Source organism: Drosophila bipectinata, chromosome 4 (genome assembly GCF_030179905.1).
Source record: "Drosophila bipectinata strain 14024-0381.07 chromosome 4, DbipHiC1v2, whole genome shotgun sequence".
In the NCBI taxonomy this organism is placed as follows: Eukaryota; Metazoa; Arthropoda; class Insecta; order Diptera; family Drosophilidae; genus Drosophila; species Drosophila bipectinata.
Window position 1 is genome coordinate 17,157,288 of NC_091740.1, and position 21,648 is coordinate 17,178,935.

General features: G+C 37.8%; 1 protein-coding gene across 13 annotated transcripts in view; it reads right to left on the reverse strand.

Moving 5' to 3' along the window:
• The window catches only part of CaMKII (Calcium/calmodulin-dependent protein kinase II), a 99,470-nt gene that overhangs the window by 55,454 nt on the left and 22,368 nt on the right, over positions 1-21,648 (reverse strand). For 12 of the 13 annotated variants that reach the window (XR_006246421.2, XR_006246422.2, XM_043213462.2 and 9 more), the window contains exons 6-10: positions 16,795-17,120; positions 16,568-16,662; positions 16,377-16,499; positions 16,188-16,314; positions 510-602 (exon numbers count right to left, since the gene is read on the reverse strand). Coding sequence is in view for 10 of the 13 variants with exons in the window: in XM_043213462.2 (XP_043069397.1) it covers positions 510-602; positions 16,188-16,314; positions 16,377-16,499; positions 16,568-16,662; positions 16,795-17,120 (764 nt within the window). In the remaining 3 variants the exon portion in view is untranslated. Of the gene's footprint in view, positions 1-509; positions 603-16,187; positions 16,315-16,376; positions 16,500-16,567; positions 16,663-16,794; positions 17,121-21,648 lie in introns of those variants that run through there. The other variant, XR_011443537.1, reaches the window with a different exon arrangement.

Sequence of the window (21,648 nt, forward strand, 5' to 3'; positions counted from 1 at the left end):
AATATTAGAAAACATGGATATTTATATGTGTTTTTTCACAATAAAACAATTTTTATTGTTCAAATGAATGGCACGAAATAAATAAAAAACATGGTGTCAAAAAATAGGAAGATATAGGAAGGTACTAGCGTCAAAAATACTAAGTGCCATTTTAAGAATACATTTTCTTAGAATTTATAAGAGTTTTTAAAGTTTATGAAGTTTCTAGCGGTTGGTTATAAATCTTTTATTTTTACTTCTAAAACATATCCGCATGAAAAATGTTACACATTTTTTAAAGAAAACACGTAGTTAGCAATAATTTAATCGCTACATCTGATTTTAATATTATACAAAAATTGTTTGTCTAGTTATCTAAAAATATTTTAACTTTGTTTTTAAAGAGATAACGCTGTAGCTTGTGTCCTAAGATGCTTAATTACTTAAATGAATCATTTTATCCTATGTTTTACGAAAAGCAAATATACTATTATACGTTTTTTCATGTGAATTAAAAAGTATATATTTACCCTTTACGTCATCATCTTCCAGAGTTGTGCTAGAAGAGTCGGTAGACTCTTTGACTTGAGACCCGTCACCTTTTTTGGTGATCATGCTTCTACCTAAAAATGTATATCTAAATTAACAATAAATTCATAGCAATGAAAATAAAAATCATTCTTAGAAATAAATGGATAAATATGTTTTAATGTATTTGTAAACAAATAGTGAAACAAATTTATTTCCCGTATAAAAGTATTTCCTAAAATTGTGTGTCTAATATTCAAAAATGTTAAAAATCTATTCAAATAATTAGTTGGGGGGTATAGTGAGCTGGCCATTTTTAAAATTTTTGTCATTTAAGCCAACTGTTTGGTCATTGAGAAAAGTGCAAGTGCGGCCCGACTAGACATTGCAAAGCTAAAGCTCTCGATAAGGAAGAAGGCGGCCGGACCTAGATATTGCAGGGTTAGACATTCCACTTGACATGGCGCGAATAAATTACATTAATTAATGGCGGTAAATTTTTATGTTTTTTAGTTATGTGGTAATCCGACAAGTTGAAGTTTTTAAGGTGTTTTTCCATAGAAAAATGTAGATAGGGAAGCGTATTTTTTCATTTATTTAGAAACTGTTGCTAAAAAAGCTTCCTTTAAAATAAAATACACTATTTTAGTGCATATTCCAACTTTTGAATTAACGAAAAATGAAATAAAAAACTAGGTTTTTTTCGCGCAGTGAATGCTCGGCTCTCATTGTTTTTTGCTGCTACGCATACACTCAAATTTAAACATGTGTGCGTTTTGCACCAAATTCCTTCCCCGACTTTTCCTGGCGACATGTTCGAAAAACAAAAACAAATCAAGTCCGAAACGAAAGGGGAAACGAAACTTCTACCTTCTTTCGGTTTTCGACGATGATTCTTGAAGCTTCTACGTCATATTTTCGGTGCAGAGGCACGCGGGTGAGAGAGAGGGAGAGAAAAAAAATCGGTGTCGAAAACCAAATGAATGGAAGCGACGTCAGAATACCCTTTTTAAAATATGTTGAAATATTTATATATATTTAAGATTATGTTTAATTAATTTTTCTTATCTAATCATTTGGTATATTGAAATGTATTAATAATTGGCTTGTGACCAATATATTGAAGCGCGGACCCCTAACCAAATCGTTGAAATATATTTTCGTCGAGTAACTCATCGTCCAATACAATATTGACGGAGTTAGTGGGAAGAAGAAATTGAAGGCGTTTCCAAATTTTTATGGAGTTTTGATCGGTATGTATTTTAATTACAAATAATGTAAGCAATATCTAATTTCTATTTATTTTATTTACAGATAGTATATCTAACGTGGATCCGGGGAACTCTCCGGAGGAAGTGTTGGGGCACGCTTTGACGTGCATTAAAAACAATAATAATAAAAAACAAAAAAAAAAATAATAATAAATGGGGTATTTCCCCAAAGATTCCTCAGAGTATACCCCAGGGATTCCTTGGGGTATTTCCCCAAAGATTCCTCAGAGTATACCCCAGGGATTCCTTGGAGTATTTTCTCAAAGATTCCTCAGAGTGTACCCCAGGGATTCCCTGGGGTATTTGGTTCGAAATGCTCTTCGAATAACTGCAGGAATCCCGCAGTATTCCTTGAGGTGTTCGAATTCCTCGATGCGAGGAGCTCTTCTATGGAAATTCCTTGATGGTTTGTATGAAACATACCCCGAGGATTCCTTGGGGGGCAATTCCATTACCTTGAGGTTTCTTTGAGTAATCCTTGAGGTATGGTACTGAAGGGTACCTATAGGTAAGGTAGACCAAGACCGGATATGTATCGCAAACTTCAGATATAATTGGCCGATCCTTAAAAGAATATCATACTACAACCAGTTTGTAACAATAAAAAACATAAAAAAAAAGTCCGAAGCTTCTTTCTTCAAAAATACTTAAGTTGGTATTTTTACAAAGTACCATTTTAAATCGTTCAGTTATATGGCAGCTATAAGATATAGTCGGCCGATCCGTATGAAATTTGGTAGATCGGGTCAATATAATCGGCAGATGCTTATAAAATTTCGTAGAGTATAATTTTGCTAAAAAATAGAATCCATAGAATCCCATCTCTCTAACTCTAAAAATCATAAAGTTCCGATCAATCAGTTATATGGCAGCTATAGGATATAGTCGACCGATTCCGGCCGTTCAGACCGGGTACTTATTAAAATAACTTAATAGACTTTATTTACTTCGTGCAAAGGAAATAAGGGTGTGTGCAAAATTGTAAGTCGAAAGCTTTAAATCTGAGAGACTAGTTTCCGTAACTTATGCTTATATTAACTAAGGAGTTGATCAAGAATATATATACTTTATGGTCGGAGATGTCTCCTTCTCTGCGTTGCACACTTTTGACCAAAATTAGAATACCCCCACAAGTGTATAATAATAATTTTGGGTTGGTAGCTTAAAGAATTTAAACCTTCGAGCGTCGCGCTGTAAGTCGCTTAATAAAACTAACTAAAATTTCAGAAAAAACTAGAAGGGGATAAATTGCGTTTGATACTTTCGAGCGTAGCGCTGTAAGTCGCTAAATAAAACTAACTTAAATTTAAGAAAAACTTCAATGGATCACTTGCGCCATATGTGCCCTAAATTAGCTTATCCTTCTTCTCGTTTGCATTTGATATATTGAAACTACTAGGCAGTGAACATAAAACAATAGAACAACAATTTGAATTATTTTTGAAATCAACTTCAATTATTTATAATTTTTAATGTGTAAAATTTAAAGAAACCTTCGGAGGTTTCGATCGGAGCATTAGAACCGAAGCTGTAGCTATTTATAGCGCACTACCTGCATATCAAACTTGAACAGACGTAAAACTTTAAACGCGATTATCTCAGAATCTTGATTTTTTGAAATTACCTTTGCGGTGGACACGATTACTAAAAAACTATTGATCCGATCAACACCAAATTTGGACCACTTATTTATTATGATATTAGCTAGTCCCTGAACGAGGGATTTTCAATTTTTTTGAAAACTCCATTTTTAAAGCATAAAAATCGAAAATCGTATACCTTGAAAAAGTACATTTTTTGTTTAAAACGTCGCCATTTTTTTTTTAAACAAAATTTTTAAAAATCCTTTGTTCACGGACTAGGCAATACAATATACTAACGAAATATTTTTGATTTCGGATGAACCGTTCTCGGGATATGATGTCCACCGCAAGACACCATCAAAAAAGGACGATCCGGGAATTCGGCTATAACATTATGTAATATTTTTTTTATGAAAAAATTTAAATAAGTACCCAGAAACATGTACTAAACAACGTCGGTAAAACATTTTTCATAAATATTTTTTATTTTGTCAAAAAATAAATCGATAAAATTCCATTTTTTGCGCGGTACAACTATATATAACCCCTTAATTACATTATATTTTTGGTCAGTTATAAATATATCCGACTATATCTTATAGCTGTCATATAACTGAACGATCGGAAATGGTTTTTGGTAGGAATACCAACTTAGGTAGGAATACCAATACCAACTGGTATTTTTGAAGTTTGGGACTTTTTTTTTTAGATTTTTTATTATATTAAATTGGGTTATATTATCATATTCTCATAAGGATCGGCCAACTATATCCGATGTTTGCGATATATATCCGGTTTTAACTGCAAGGGTATATCAACTTCGGCTCCGCCTGAAGTTAGCTTTCCTTTCTTGTTTTAATTGATTTTTATAAGAACTCGCTCTGGGGACTGCTGGGGCCTGTCGCAAGAAATTTTTGCGTCCATTTTCGTTGTATGAATCGGGTTGTCTATATGCTGTATGGTTAGTGTCCTAACGCAGCTAATGACTTTAAAGATTTTACGGTCTAGTAGTTAGAATGAAAAAAGCATCAAATGTCGTTTATAAAAATAAGAAGAAATTTTTCGAGCATTTCGACCCGGTACTCATTTTTTGCACTCACAATTTAAATGTTTAAGCTTTAACGGTATGGATCCTTAGCAACAAATTTTTTTTGCACGCTTTTGCGCTTGTCCAAAAAAACAACTGCAGCCCCCTTCTTGACTTCCCACGTCACTAGTACTGATTTGGTAGGGAAGCCGACTAAAAGTGTAAACTTCTCTACAAATTATCCGATTTGGCTGATTTTTGATTTGAGCAACCTCATAAGAAGAGGTTGGTATTACAACTTTAACGAACTGTGGGTGTGGAAAAGCTTTGATACAAGTTTGACCTCCGCGGATACGATACGAGTCCACATCCCAATCAGATATCTCTATCTCTTTAGCCCGTTTGTTTGGGAAATTTTATATACATATATGGATATATCTAGTGTAAAAATCGGCTGGGTTGGATAAAACTTTGATATATATTAACTATAGAAATAGTTTGGCATCAACATTTTTTCAAAAAAGCTTTTGTACTTGCGCTACAGAAATTGACGCTTTGTGTAGGCGGGAGGGGCGAGGAAAAAATTTTGAAACAAACTTTGCAAGTTTGCAATTATCTTCGATCTTGAACTTAAGCTTTCTCCTTTCGCGACAAGTTGAAATATAACGATTAATTTCTAAAAATAAATTCGACCTAATAAGTTCATTGAACTATTTATTTTCTATTTATACATTTAATCGTTTAAAGCAGAGGTCGGCACCCCAATACATTGATATAATTTTACCGCATTAGTGTTAGTAACGTATAGTAGAAAGTAGGCTTTGAGCATGACGTTTCACACATTTATACTGTGTGTGTGTGGCAGAGCTCGGGCAGAGAAATTTCCTATGCCCCCGAGATAGGGCCGTGCCGACCTCTGGTTTAAAGTTATCTCTGTTGCTCTTTAACTATATTCTCCAACATAAGTCTCTCCGAGCTGTTCTCTCTGGACGTAACCCGTTACATCATAGTTACTGTGGAGTTTGTTGTTCTTCACGACGCCAAGCCTTCGTTGCACATTTTGTAACGTCGTCTCTTATATCAGATCTGATCGTCCACTCTCGGCTACAGAGTGCTTCAGAGAGCCTAAATGAGTCTTATTTGCACAGCAAAAAAATGTGAATTTGGTGGATTCACGGGTGACTCATACCTGTCTTGTTGGTTCTGCAAAAACTGCTCAGATATTAAATATGCTGGAGGAGGACACAATGGACGGATAAGTGACCTTATCAACAAGAAAATTGGCCTGACGTGGTCTTGCATCGCTTGCAGAGAAATCGAGTCAGAGATGCGGACTTTAATGAAACAGACGAGAAATGGTTTCCTAGATGTTCGCAAGCGATTCTCGGCCCTTAATGAGCAATTCCTCGCTCTTGAAACCCAATTTCTTGGGCTTAAGTTGTTAAGCAAATCCCCCAGACGAAAAATTCCAAACAACAACCTGCTGACTGCTAAATTATTGAATACCTCTACATCCCATGCTGTACAAGTCGATGAATTTTCAACACCAAACAGTTTACCGTCGCCTACTTGTCTACCTACTGATGCAGGTTGACTCACAAGTATTTCCTGAAAAATTAATGTTCTTTGTTCCTAATAGAGTAACTAGATCCTTCCGACCCCTTTGGTTACCAATTTCTAGGTCTAATTTTGCTGAACACAATCCATTTCGCGTTATCAGTAAAAATTATAACTCATTGTCCCATTTATTATCCCCTGAACTATCCCTAGATGTAATTAAATCCAAAATTATGGAATATCTTTTATGATAAAATAAAAGATAAAATAAAATAAGAGCTCGCAAATAAAGCTCGCAGATAAAAGTTTTATCTACCTGTTGTTTTTTATTTATAATAATCTAGATTCTAGAATAACAGATCATTGTTAATAATAAATAAATAAATAAATAAACTCTTGCACTATGTGGAATTCGACCCTTAAATGTGTCCTGCAAGTCCTCCAGATCGGATAATAAATACAGAAGTTATTCAAGAAGAAACAAGAAAGGAAAGCTTCGGGCAAAATATCTTAAACAAAAGTGTCAAGAAACAAGAAAGGAGCTTCTATCTTTAAAAATACCGAATTGGTATTTCTACCAAAAACCATTTCCGATCGTTCAGTTATATGGCAGCTATAGGATATAGTCGGCTGATCCTTATGAAATTTGACATGTCATATTTTTTTAATAATAATATCTCTTGAGTAAAATTTGATTGACTCTATAACTCTAAAAACACCAAAGTTATACCATTTCAATTTGTCTAATGACAAATTGTCAGCAATTGCAAAGTTATTTGAAAAATCACTCCTTAAGTGCAATGCCTTTGCTCTTCGATCATTTCTCCATCTCAGCATGGCTTTATTAAGCGTCGCTCCACCACCTCTAATTTATTTTAGTTGACATCCTTTGTCATAGATGGTTTCGAAAGGGATTTCAAACTGATGTTATTCACACAGACTTCAGTAAAGCATTCGATTGAGTCAATCATTTACTTCCGTTGACTAGATGGGAAAATGTACATGCCCGCTTGTTCCGTGCTACATCTGGAGTCACATCTGGGGTCAATGAAGTCATTTTGGCTCTTTCCTGTTTACCCCATTTATTAACGAATTTTCCCTGCTTTAACGAATTCTCTTCTTAAGGGGAGGGTAAGGTCAAATCATGCGAAAAAAGCCATGTTTTTGTGATTTTTTTCCTGACGACACAGTTAAAATTTATGTATTCAACCAACGGTATATTAAAGTATGACATTAGAAGAATGTTTAATAAAATTTTTACAAAAAAATATTTAAAAATATGGCAATGGTAGCAGTTGTCCGGACGTGTCGCCAAAAAAACTTGAATTGCGGTGCCCCTCATAACTCGGTGCTGGATCGTTTGTAATCAAAAAATGAAAATTCATTCGTTAGATAATAGTTCGCCCCAGGTAACGCTGTAAAGGTTTTTTGAAAATTGCAATTTTTTAATTTTTTCGAAGACTTTGAAGTGAAAAACTCAATTTTTTGGGAAAAAATCGGTTAATTTGTCATTGCAAAATCAAAACTATGAAAAAAAAAAAAAAAAAAAACTCGACAGCGTTACCTCGTAAAATATGTACAGAAATAGTGTTTAAAATTTCAAAAGGATCGGTGCAGTAGTTTTGAAGTTATGAGGGGCACCGACTTTGAAAACGTGAGTTGTGGGAATAACGCTTTAAAGTTTTAAACAAAACAAAATCCAGTGTAAAACGTTTGCAAGCAACTTCGTCAATAACTAATAACTTCGTCAATTTTGCTTTAATTGACTTGAAATTTTGACACAATATTCTTCAGATATTATGCATTCAATTTGCATTTAAAAAATAAAAAAAAAAATGGAAAAAAAAAAATTTAATACCTTACCCTCCCCTTAACGAAGATGATTTTAAGCTTTGTCTTCAATACAAATCTGCTTTCGCCCAATGCAAACTTCACTTCTATCTCGAAAATCAAAAATCCAAAATTATGCCTTTTTATCGTTCTTGCCCAAGGTACGTATTTTTCAGTTTAATGGTTAATCATGGTCTTCTTTTAGACTTAAAACTTACATTTTCCGGCCATGTTTCCACAATGGTTAATAAGACTATAGATGTCCTTGGTTTTATTAAAAGGTGATCAAAAGAATTGAACCTAAAAGCCTATTGAACAGAGCTGTAAACAATTCGATCTTAAAATCGATTAAATCAATCTTTTTGAATGAGTGAAAAAATCGATTCCTTTTTTTGGGAGATCAATGCATCGAAAAGTATGGTCACCTTAAAAAAATTTTCTGGCGAATCTAATTGGACAAATATAAGTAAGCGGAAAGTTTTTTAAAGTAATATAAATTAAGTAAACTATGGTATAAATATTAATCACTTCCAGAATCAGTGTGGGTTGGTGTTGAGGAGAAAAAGAGGGATGGATAAGTTTTTTCGCATTTCAGGTAAATAATGTAGATTGTATTGCGCGCTCTCTGACGACGCACGCACATATGCACATACATATGCATATGCATATGCAGATGACTTTAATTTGATCGTAAAACTAAAAAAAAAACAGAAAAAACATCAACACCCCATTATGGGGTTGATGTTTGATACCATGATAGATTGGACCGAGTACTCAGGCGCCAAGCTCTCAACCACAAAATGCAAACACTTGCAAGTTTGCAGAAAACACAACTGCACCTGCACCCTATCCACCCTATCGGCGTTCATTTCAATAAATACAGGAGGAAAACGCCACGCTTTGGCCTATTTGGCCACGCGGAAGAGGACTGGTGCCAGGGGTGCGGGAAATCGATAGTCGAGGACGTCAAGCACGTTGTCTTCGAGTGCCGCCGGTTTGCACGGGAGCGCCACCGACTGGAGACGACGGCGGGCCGCTCACTCCACCCTGGAAACCTGGTGAAGACTATGCTGGAGAACCAGATGCTCTGGGACGCAGAAGAATCTTCTGGTGGAGCATTAATGCAGAGGCTCAGGAGCATCGAGCCGGAGAGGCGGTAGTGTGGAGAGTTGGGGTCTGCGGTGGGCGGAGCAATGCCTAGCAGTCGTCCCGCACGTCTTCAAGCCCCTTACTATCCATTATCCACGACCAACCACTAACCAGAAAGTTTTGCATATGCTCCGACTCTCTCTGCCATCGACGCAATAAAAAATTCAAACAATAGCGAACATAACACCATAACACTGCTTCAAAAACTAAAGACCAAATACAAACTACTTTGGATACCCGGCCATGTAGGAAACCACTTCTAACGATCGAAAATCTTAACACAAAAGAAACACAAAACAAGAAAGGAAAGCTAACTTCGGATATATATCGCAATAGTTTTATATATTAAAACTGGATATATATCGCAAAAAATCGGTGAGCCTATCCTATTATAACCCATTTATTAAAATACAAAATATTAAAAAAAAGCCTCAAGCTTCTATCTCTAAAAATTCAAAAGTTGGTATTTTCACCAAATACCATTTCCGATCGTTCAGTTATATGGCAGCTAAAAGATATAGTCGGCCGATCGTTATAATTTGGTAGGTCGGATCAACTGACCAAAAATAGAATCTGTACGAAATTCCAACTTTTTATTCTCAAAAACACGAAAGTTGCGTTAACTCTGATCCTTCAGTTATATGTCAGCTATATGATATAGTTCCGACTTATATACTGCGTGCAAAGGAAAAAGGACACCCTGCAAAGTTTCAAGTCGATAGCTTTAAAACTGAGAAACTAGTTTGCGTAGAAAAAGATAGACGGACATGCTTATATCAACTCAGTAGGTGATCCTGATCAAGAATATATATACTTTATGGGGTCGGAGATGTCTACTTCACTGCGTTACACACTTTTGGACAAAATTATAAGAGTAACGAGTGTTTTGGACAAACTTATAATACCTGTCGGCTCAGGCACCAGCCGCTAAATTAGTTATAGTTTATTTATTAAGCTAAAGTATGGATATATCGCCATAGTTGGTCGCAAGCCGACTCTTTCTCGGCCGCTCGACTTCAACGGGCCTATTTTAAGAGAGCTTTAGCTTCGCAATCACTATGTCGGGCCGCCCTCTCCACTATCAAGAGCTTTAGCTTCGCGTATGTCTAGTCGAGCCGCACTCTCTGTCCATATTATTAGTCACTGCTTAGCACCATAAACTGGATGATCACAATGGTTGACCCCAGTTTCATCTGCCTGCAGCATAAATAAAACATAACGTACTTTAATTAAATTCGTCTTTCATTTCCCGGCATTGAAAACTCTCAATGACCAAACAATACCCTCTTCATACCCTCTAATATCCTCTATAACACCCTCTATAAAAAGCAAACGCCCTCCACTTAGCGACTTCGGAATTTAATTTTCCGGATTTTACCATATATGCCGATTGATAATGATGAATTTTGGTTTAACCATCGCGTTTCTTGTTTTTTTATTTTTGTGAAACTTTTTGTGAAAATCATACCAGACTATAGAATACCTCATTTTACACACGGCTGGCATCTCTAGTAAAATCAAATCACGAAATGATATGTGTCGCATAAACATAGTATTTGCTTTTTTTTTTTAAGTTTGGGCTCTTAATAGTGTGCAAATGAAAGATCGCTTCATTGTCTGTGTACCGACAGCGCTGTCGAATAATTTCTGCACTCTGGACAAGGATCGGTCAGCATAAATTTATGAGGGTTTGAACGACAACAGAACTTTTTAAATGTCAAACATTCAGCATAATATAGATCTTCCCAGCTCCCCAGCGCATAGAGGACAACCTCCAACTCAGTGCACAATTTATTAGCACTGTCCAGCAAACTTAAAAGTGGCCCACTCTTCATATTGCATGCTGCATGAAAAATTTCTTGCGACTCCATAAGATGCGACTCCATAGGTCGTTTATTCCAGAATTTCCAGCCTGTCCATGATGATCCAATCAAGAATCCGATTGAATGACGAAGAAGAGTGCCAAGATAAAAATATTGAAGTGCACAAGCAACAATTGAGTTTTTCAATAGCTGAAAAACTATTAAACTATTTTTATACCCTTGCAGAGGAAATTATAATTTTGGTCAAAAGTATGCAACGCAGTGAAAGAGATATCTCCGGCCCTATAAAGAATAAATATTCTTGATCAGGATCAAAAATTTCATAACTCTGGTGTTTTTGGAGTTACAGAACTGGATTTTCTATGGATTCTATTTTTGGTACCAAATTTCATAAAAATCTTATGGATCATAAGGACCCTATAGATGCCATATAACTGAACGAATGGAAATGGCATTTAGTATTTGGTGAACTTTGGTTTTTTTTAGATAGAAGCTTAGGGATTGTTCTCAATTTTGTTTTCCTATAATTTTTTTTCATAAAGAAATTTTCATAAGGATCGGCCAACTATATCCGATTTTAACTGCAAGGGTATATCAACTTCGGATCCGGCCGATCTTTAGCTTTCCTTTCTTGTTCAGGTTTATTTATATTTGGAAAACAAATTTCAGCCAAATCCGTCACTTTTTAGAGGAGATATACCCATTTATACACCGAAACCAGACAAAAGTGTTAGAATTTGGAACGCGTGGATCTCAGAGACTACAATAGGTAGAACTATCCGATTTGCATCTTAAGCCTAGTACTCTGACGACTAAAATCCGCTGACGACTAAAAATTAGCGAAATCGCTCTTTATTTGGCTACCGAGCTAGTGTGACCAAAAAAATTAAGGAAAAGGGTAATACTGAACAGCTGTTGTTTGTAAACAAAAAACAAATAAGCAAAAATGAATTCAAACCGATTGGATTTTGGTGTTTTCTTTATGTATTTCGCCGCTAAGGAGCTGATTAAGAAAAAGAAAACTGGGTCAAAAAATAAAACCAAAATCTATCACAAATCATTTCAATGTCATTATACCCTTGCAGAGGGTATTATAATTTTGTCCAAAAGTGTGCAACGCAGTGAAGGAGACATCTCCGACCCTATAAAGTATATATATTCTTGATCAGGATCACCTCCTGAGTTGATATGAGCATGTCCGTCTGTCCGTCTGTCCGTCTGTCCGTCTGTCTGTCTGTCCGTCTGTCTGTTTCTACGCAAACTAGTCTCTCAGTTTTAAAGCTATCGTCTTGAAACTTTGCACACACCCTTCTTTCCTTTGCACGCAGTATATAAGTCGGAACGGCCGGGATCGGCCGACTATATCTTATAGCTGCCATATAACTGATTGATCGGAAATGGTATAACTTTGGTGTTTTTAGAGTTAGAGAGTTCAAATTTGACATGAGAGCTATTTTTGGCAAAATAATACGACATGCCAAATTTCATAAGGATCGGCCGACTATATCTTATAGCTGCCATATAACTGAACGATCGGAAATGACCCAACTTTCGTGTTTTTGAAGATAAAAAGCTGAAACTTAATACAGATTCTATTTTTGGCCAGTTGATCCAACCTACCAAATTTCATTAGGATCGGCCGACTATATCTTATAGCTGCCATATAACTGAACGATCGGAAATGGTATTTGGTAGAAATATCAACTTTCGTATTTTTGAAGATAGAAGTTTGGGACTTTTTTTAGATTTTTTATTTTAGTTAATTAGTTTTATTATGATGTAATCATAAGGATCGGCCAACTATATCTGATGTTTGCGATATATATCCGGTTTTAACTGCAAGGGTATATAAACTTCGGCTCCGCCCGAAGTTAGCTTTGCTTTCTTGTTTTAAATTTTGTATTATAATAAATTGGGTTATATAATCATATTCTCATAAGGATCGGCCAACTATATCCGATGTTTGCGATATAAATCCGGTTTTAACTGCAAGGGTATATCAACTTCGGCTCCGCCCGAAGTTAGCTTTCCTTTCTTGTTTTATGGCATTAAAATGCCCCTTGTGGGTCGAATCCCATATTATGGGCTTCGCCCTGACCGCACTAATTAGCTTGACTTTATCCTTTATTTAATTTTTCGGTGCGACAATTTTTTTATACCCTTGCAGAGGGTATTATAATTTTGTCCAAAAGTGCGCAACGCAGTGAAGGAGACATCTCCGACCCTATAAAGTATATATATCGCGTATCTGTTTCTACGCGAACTAGTCTCTCAGTTTTAAAGCTATCGTCTTGAAACTTTGCACACACCCTTCTTTCCTTTGCACGCAGTATATAAGTCGGAACAGCCGGGATCGGCCGACTATATCCTATAGCTGCCATGTAACTGAATGATCGGAAATGGTATAACCTTGGTGTTTTTAGAGTAAGAGAGTTCAAATTTGACATGAGAGCTATTTTTGGCAAACCATTACGACATGCCAGATTTCATGGGAATCGGCCGACTATATCCTATAGCTGCCATATAACTGAACGATCGGAAATGACCCAACTTTTGTGTTTTAGAAGATAGAAAGCTGGAATTTAATACAGGTTATATTTGTGGTCAGTTGATCCAACCTACCAAATTTCATTAGGATCGGCCGACTATATCCTATAGCTGCCATATAACTGAACGATCGTAAATAGTATTTGGTAGAAATATCAACTTTCGCATATTTGAAGATAGAAGCTTGGGACTTTTTTTAGATTTTGTATTTTAGTTAATTGGTTTTATTATGATATTCTCATAAGGATCGGCCAACTGTATCCGATGTTTGCGATATATATCCGGTTTTAACTGCAAGGGTATATCAACTTCGGCTCCGCCCAAAGTTAGATTTCCTTTCTTGTTTTATATGGAGTTCGGCCGCTGTGAACACGTGGGACAGCGGATTTTCGTCGTCAGAGTACTAGGCTTTAACATCAAAATCGTGTCAAAATTTTGACACATTCCCAAAAATTAAATTTTGTTATAGAGCCAGTTCAAACCAGTTTTCGATATATTTTTAACAAATTAAAATTAAGCCTAATCGGATAACTTTTGAAGGATTTATTGACATTTTATTGTTCTGCCCTACTGATTTTTATACCCTTGCAGAGGGTATTATAATTTTAGTCAAAAGTGTGCAACGCAGTGAAGAAGACATCTCCGACCCTATAAAGTATATATATTCTTGATCAGGATCACCTCCTTAGTTGATATAACCATGTCCGTCTGTCTGTTTCTACGCGAACTAGTCTCTCAGTTTTAAAGCTATCGTCTTGAAACTTTGCCCACACCCCTCTTACCATTGCACGCAGTATATAAGTCGGAACGGCCGGGATCGGCCGACTATATCCTATAGCTGCCATATAACTGATTGATCGGAAATGGTATAACTTTGGTTTTTGAAGATAGACTGAAACTAAGTACAGATTCTATTTTTGGTCAGTTGATCCAACCTACCAAATTTCATTAGGATCGGCCGACTATATCCTATAGCTGCCATATAACTGAACGATCGGAAATGGTATTTGGTAGAAAAATCAATTTTCGTATTTTTGAAGATAGAAGCTTGGTACTTTTTTTTTAGATTTTTTATTTTAATTAATTGGTTTTATTATGATGTAATCATAAGGATCGGCCAACTATATCCGATGTTTGCGATAAATATCCGGTTTTAATTGCAAGGGTATATCAACTTCGGCCCCGCCCGAAGTTAGCTTTCCTTTCTTGTTTTCAGTGGCTTTGCCCCGTGCACAAAAGTTTGCAACAACATTTTTTTCCTGAGAGAAATGAAAGGTGTGAAAGGGTGGGAGAAAGAAATAAGAACTGGGTACAATAAAGTTGGGAAACTTGACATTTTAACTAACCTTAAAAGTCCAATCAAAATTTTCCGATTTGGCTTCATTTAGATTTGTACGTGTAGATTAACCATTGGAATAGTTTGGCATTAAAACATTAATGAACTGGCGCTACAACGAGATTCCTTTTTTTCGCAAGCGTGGAAAAATGTTGATACCAACTTGATCTTTGCGGTTACCTAACGAGCACAAGTTGCAAATCTTATAATCTTCGAGAACAAGGCACGTTTTTAACCTTTTAACACGTTTGTATAGGAATTGGTCTCTTCTAAAAGTCGGCATATTTTGCTAAAATTTCAGATAAAAATTTTTTCGAAAAATCTTCCTCTACTGGCGCTACAGAAATTTTCAATTTGTAAAGGCGTTAGGGGGCGTAGAAAAAAATATTAACTTAACTTGAACTGCGTGAGTATTATGAGCCACATGGGTATTATGAGCTCTATGTTGCCACACGACAAAATTATTTTGACGCAGCTCCCAGATTTATTTCAGCATGTGTCTCTCTTTACTTATAGAAGTTATGGGATCCATTGACGTAATTTAAGAGATTATGCGTGATATGTATGTAGCTATTTTGTTAATATATGGGTTAAACATGAGAGCTACGCTAAATTTATCGAAACGAAATAAAGTCGTACCATGCAGGAGTTCCGGTCCAAAGCCTCAGCAAAGTTCAAAAAGTACCCCGGCCAACAATTAACTATAAATTTATGAAGCACAAGTTGACTAATGTACGGATTTTCCACTGCATCATGTCACGAGTTTTTCTGACTACCATAGTTAAACTCTGGTACTGAAGATTACTTAAAGACATTCTGAAACAAATTACACCCGTACCTCACCCCATACCAAATGGAGGCAGCAGTGTAATGTTTTGGGAATGTATCTGCTTTAACTAGATCGCTGATTTGGTACCCATCAAGAGCATGATAAATCAAGGAAATTATTTACGCATCTTAAATAAATATAGATTACTTTCCGAGGACAGACTCATTGGAAAAGACTTTATCCTGCAACAGGATATTTTCCACGCAATAAAGAAAAAATGATTACGAAGTTTTTAGGAAACTTGGAACTAAAATCATTAGATTGGACACCCTAAAGTTCGGATCTTAACATTAAAGAAAAGGTCTTACGGTCTTACATATAGCACAAGAGGAATCCAAACATCGTCAATTTCTGAAGTTGAAAGACTTTGGCAGAAATTTTCACAAGAAACGCTTCAGAACTTGGGAAAAGGATATTATTATTTTGGTGAAAAGGCAAAAAAGAAGACATCTCCGACCCTATAAAGAAAATATTTTCTCGATGAGAATCACTTTCTTAAAATTCTCATTAGGACAATATTTGCGATTTATATCAGATCTTAACTGTAAGGGTATATCAACTTCGGCGCTGGCCGAAATACTTAAAAAAAAAAAATATGTCCACTATTGTATAAAAAATAAATCCTTGTTTATAGACTCCATAGAAAGCAAATTACAAGTCATTTTACCAAACTTGTAGACCTGTGTTATATATACTTACATATTTTAATGTTTTATTTTTTAACTTACTTGAAAAATTTCTGGTAGCTAGCATCGTTGTAAGTATGGCTCCCTTAAGTTTGCGCCGTGCATTGAACTTTTTAAGACAGTCTACAGTTTCTTGACGATGTACAACAGACGCAACACGTTCTCTTTGCTGGAAATAAAATGTTCTTTTTAATGTTTTTTTTTTATGTATAGTAGGGTTGTAATACTAACACAAATCCATGGATGCTTCAAAGCCTCGGCAGCAGTTATTCTCTTGTTTGGATTTACAGTTAACATTTGGTTAATAAGATTTTTAGCTTCCGGCGTGACTGTATCCCATTCTGGTGAGGGATACTTAAAAAAAAGACATAAGCATCGAAATATACTAATTAGTTTCGGTGAAGTATTTTTAAACTACGTACGTCATAAGCTCCTGCTTTTATCTGTGAGTACAATCTATGTTGATCTTCATCCCAGAATGGTGGATAACCAACCAAAAGTATGTAGAGAATAACTCCTGTGGGTAAAACAAAATAAATAAGTTTCTAAATTATATCAAATTATGTTCGGTCTGTGGTTAGGAAAAAGTTTAAAATAAAAAAAAAATACAATTTTATTCTTAGAAACTTAGAAAATGTTCAATACTCACCACATGCCCATATATCTACCGATTTTCCATAGGGCTCCTTTTTCAAAACCTCTGGTGAGAGATAGCCGGGTGTGCCAGCAAATCCAAACCATGCTTGATGATCGCCTTGAACTTCAATGGCAAGGCCAAAGTCAGCTAGTTTAACAGCTGCACCCTTTGCCTTACTTGCTAATAGTAAATTCTCTGGTTTGAGATCTCGGTGCACCACACCATTTTGATGGCAGTGATTGACTGATTCCAATATTTGTTGAATACAATGCGATGCATCCGCCTCTGAATAAAACTCACGTGCGACAATATCTTCGAAAAGTTCACCACCAGTTACGCTAAAAATGTATAAATTCAGGTGAATTTAATAAAATTAAAATTTATGTTTTTTTTTAACAAGAAGGGACTATAAGAGTCAGGACTTGACAAAATATGTCTTGGCTAACTTCTGCGGGCGAATCCGAAGTTAAAACCAGATAAATATCGCAAACAAAACTATATCGAATATAGTCTGTTGATTCTTATTCTTCATTCATAAACCGGTTAAGACAAGGGCAGCTAGGGCTAATTCTATAGCTCTCTATCTATTCTATAGGTATCCAAAATTTGTATCTTAATTCGTTGACCACCGCCTCGTGGTTAGCGTGTAGAAATCTTCGGTGAAGTTCCTTTATGATAAGCTGCGTGATGTGGCTGTCGCAAGGGAGTACGACGCGGTCGTTTCCCTTGATCACCTTAGCATTTTCATCCAGTTTTAATACTCCATCTGAATCCATATAGGGTCCGAGCTTGTATAGTAGGTTATTCTTGTTTAATGGTTTTCCTTTTAAAACTAGTCGTATCTCCGTCTGGTAGGCATCGTGATCGCTTAAGTTCTGTCGGTAAACTATCCGGCAGCTTGTCATCTTTATACCTCCAAAGCAGACCTGTTTCAAATCGACCATTTATACGCCTCGTATTCATCTCCAGCGGCTGTATAGCCAACTGGTCATTATTGGATAGGCTCTTGCTATTCTTCTCCGGTCCAGGGCCGCCGTCCGACCACATGCACTGCTCAAGCAGGCGCAAGATCTCCTTGTTCTCTTCAGTTTCATAAGCACATATGTGAAGCACGTGGTAGTTTGAGATTATGGCTTCACCCACACTGTTGGAGCTTCTTCCTTTAATCGTCCACCCCAGACGAGTCTTCTCAGCGATCGGTCCTTTGTTGTGCCTTCCTTGGTGCGAAGCACGCACCCTAATCTGCAATTATTGAGACCTATCAGAAGCCTGGGCAGTGCTGAGTCGTATCCGTACAGTGGTAGATGTCGAAGGTGTCTGTGCTGTTCTTTAAGGTGGGATATTTTTAACGACTGCGACGGGAGATCAAGAGACTTGACCGAGTGAACGTCGCGGAGATTATATAGCTTCGCTTGGCCACTGCCGGAGATCCTTAAGTCTAGTCTGACCGAGGTATCCTCATACCGGTGCATGCCGGCAGTCCACTGCATATATAGAGGCTGCGGTTGTCCGTTGACTCCAAGGTGAATAGCATTTCCAAACCATCTTGTTCGGTATTCATGGCTCCTGGCTTGGACGGGATCCATGCTGCCGCGATGAAACAGGGGGTGGTGGCGTTCTAGGCATTCTTCTATTCCGCAAGGATTGGGGACGCCGAATTTTTTCACCTTGTGGCTCTGGAAACATCTCCAGCACAAGCCACACCTTCGGGTCGCATTCCAGCAATCGCGGGTCGATTGGCGCACAGTGTGTGTATGTACCGTGACGAGCTTGGGACTATCACATGGCTCGCTCCTTCTGCCATCTGCGGTAGCCACGTACTAAACTCTGCCAAAGTACACACTGTTAGGGAGGCTTTGTGCATTCCCCAAAACGTCTGCACCATCGATGGCAACTTGCTCACTAGCTCCTGCGTAAGCGCTGGGTTGTTTAAGTACTGGTCCAACTTGGAGGCTTTCATCGTAGCGCAAACATTTTGCACCTCCACCGAGATGACAACCAGCATTTCAAGCTTATTCTCCTTCACTTGGGAAAATTCTTTAATCCTTGTCACTAACAAGTCAATGATAATTTCGGGTCGCCCAAATCGCATTCTCAGCGTGGCGTTATCTGCGGAACACATCCCGCATGCAGCATTAGACTTTGAACTGCGTTCTTGGCTGGTCCTTCCAACGCATGCCGAAGCCTCATCAGATTCTCGGCATTCGTAAATCCGCATATCTCCGTCATCTGTTCATACATTGCGATGAACAAGGGCCAGTCCTCCGGCATTCCGGAAAACTTCATCAACTCAGCCACATTTGTCTTCCTCCCTCTCAATTGTTCGTGAGATGGTCTGCCCACAGGTTATATGACCTTAGCGACTGAGTTGTCCTTCCCACTGGTAGAAAAGGGGGAAACAAGGGTGGGCGTACTACCGTTTCCTTCAACAACGGCAACTTCACCAATTATATCTGTACGAGCATTCTGGTACCGTGTACTGGATGCTCCAGGCATCTTCTCTGCGTGACCAGTATCCGATAGCCTCTCCCTTGGGAGCTTGCACATGAGCACCTTTCGCCTATGTAGAAGTTGTTGTTGCAACTGCAACAGCTGATCTTCTTCCTCCAACAACCTTAGCTCTGTTTGCAGGTCCTGCGCTTCCCACGAGACCTCGTTGACGTCATTGGTTCCGATCCTCTTCTGGTCGACACCTGAGTAACTCTCGTAGTTGTCCCCAACCGTCAAGCTGGTCAGCGTTTCTGTAGTGATCAACGGCACGTGCTCACGGAGTCGTCCCCGATACAGCATACAAATTTTACAAATACAAATTTTCGAAATATTGCCGGTCTTCGAAGTTTGTAGCGGCGCCCCAGTAAAGTCACCCGTGTTGATGCTGATGAGTGTTTATTGGTTTTCTTTATTTATAAGCCGGTAAAGGCAAGGGCAGCAAGGTACAGTCGGTAACCACTGTTAACCACTCCAAGCAGTGATATGCACTTTAAATTTCTAGTAAATTAATAAATGTACAATTCATAATCAAATTTCTATGAATCTTTTCATCCGCTTCCCTCGAATGTCAAAGTAGAAAAGAAAGCTTGGGCACATGGTTACCTCATTTCTTCCACCTACACGTTAACTAACCTTTAAAGTTTAAACTTTAACAGATTGGATTCTCAGCAACCATTTTATTTAAGCTTGCTTTTTGTTATTCAATAATCGCTTTTCAAGTCTAACAAGACGAGTATCGCGTGTTAAATTTTTAACTTAACTAACAGTCATATTGACTGATACAGAGTTAGACGACCCCGAAATAAACGACCCTATCGATTGCTGGGTTGGGAGGTTGTTGCGACGCAGGTGAGATCCGCAGGTGAAATGGAAACCCAAGTCAATCCCCGATGCAAGGATGCGATGGGTGCGAGGGCAGTTTTTCTTTGTAGGACACTTTTTGGATCTGGATTTCATCTTTTACTGCCGGGATATTCGTCTATCGAGGCGAACTCCAAAGTACGTTATTTCGTTAGCTTGAGGGATCTGCATACCGTTTAGTGAAAGCGGAGGGCATGTTTGTCTATTAAGAGTAAAAGTTACATGTTAACACTTTTGATCGTTTATTTTAATGGACCAGTCGGCCGGCAACCTTTTCACTACTCTAAAATGATTAGGTAGTTGGTTTGTTGCTTGGGTTGGGCATCTGAAGCGACTAAGGATAGCGGTATCGTCGGCGAAAGTTGATGTTGTTAGTAGTTCGTTGGAATATCCGGAGTATACAAAACATATAGACAAGGGCCGAGTGCGTTTTCTTCTGAAACTCCATCTTCGATGATGTAGTCGCCCAAAAGTGCTGCTCACTGAGAATACCCTCAGTACGACATAGGTAGATATAATACGTAGAGGTACGACATAAGTAGTTTGTGGGTGTGCAACAATGTAATTTGCACGGAAGACACTTTGGAGATGTGTAGCGAATGTTTCAGCTTGGTCTTCGCCGCTGGGAGCCCAGCATCCCGAAGAGTTTCTTATCGGGGTGGTCGTTTCAATTGAGGCGCTAAGATTTTGGTGGGCCCTCCACAGAGGGTACTTTGTGCTTGTTGGCGAAAGATTCTGGATCTACGTAACTGCGTTTTCTTGCTATTGGTGAAGAGCCTGGTCGAGTGATCGGGTTGCTTTCTTAAGGCGTTGTTTTGAAACTGGTGATCTGCTGTTTTGCCAATCACGACGCGTGCTCTTCTTTTCTCGCTTGAGCTGTTCGATTTGCTGATGAGATTTGTAGTATTTTATTGGGTCTACTTCCTTCCCTTTCGATGTATAGTAGAGTGGTCCGAGTGGTCCAAGGTTTGGAACGTATTAGATCGAAAGGTATGTTTTTAACTAGGCATCCACGTCTCCTTCAGACTTCTTGATCACTGCAGCGTCTGCCAGGCTGAGGTGATGGCAATTAAAGAAGCACTAAATCACCCTAAAATATCAGGCCGCACCAACGGTTAAGTCAAGATTTACAGCATCAGCCAAGCGGCCATAAAATCGATTAAATCGATTAAAAGCAACTCAAAAACAGTTTCAGCCTGTACATCATCTCTTTCCTAGATGCCACAACAGTATTACATCAGCCTTTTTGGTTCCCTGGCATAACAGACGAACTGGCTCGTATAGGCACCACCCCACCACTCCAGACCGAAGTGGAGAGTACTAGTATTCCCTTAGCCTCATACAAACTTCGACTCAAAGAAGCCATCAATAGCAAAAACAATTCAGTTGCCGTTTAGCGCGCCCACTTCGGGCTCTCATCTCAAATAAAAGAACATCCCAACTTCTGAGGATAGATGGTAGATAGAAATCGAAGTTGCAGATTCATCAGAGTCATCACGGGACTAGGCGAATGAA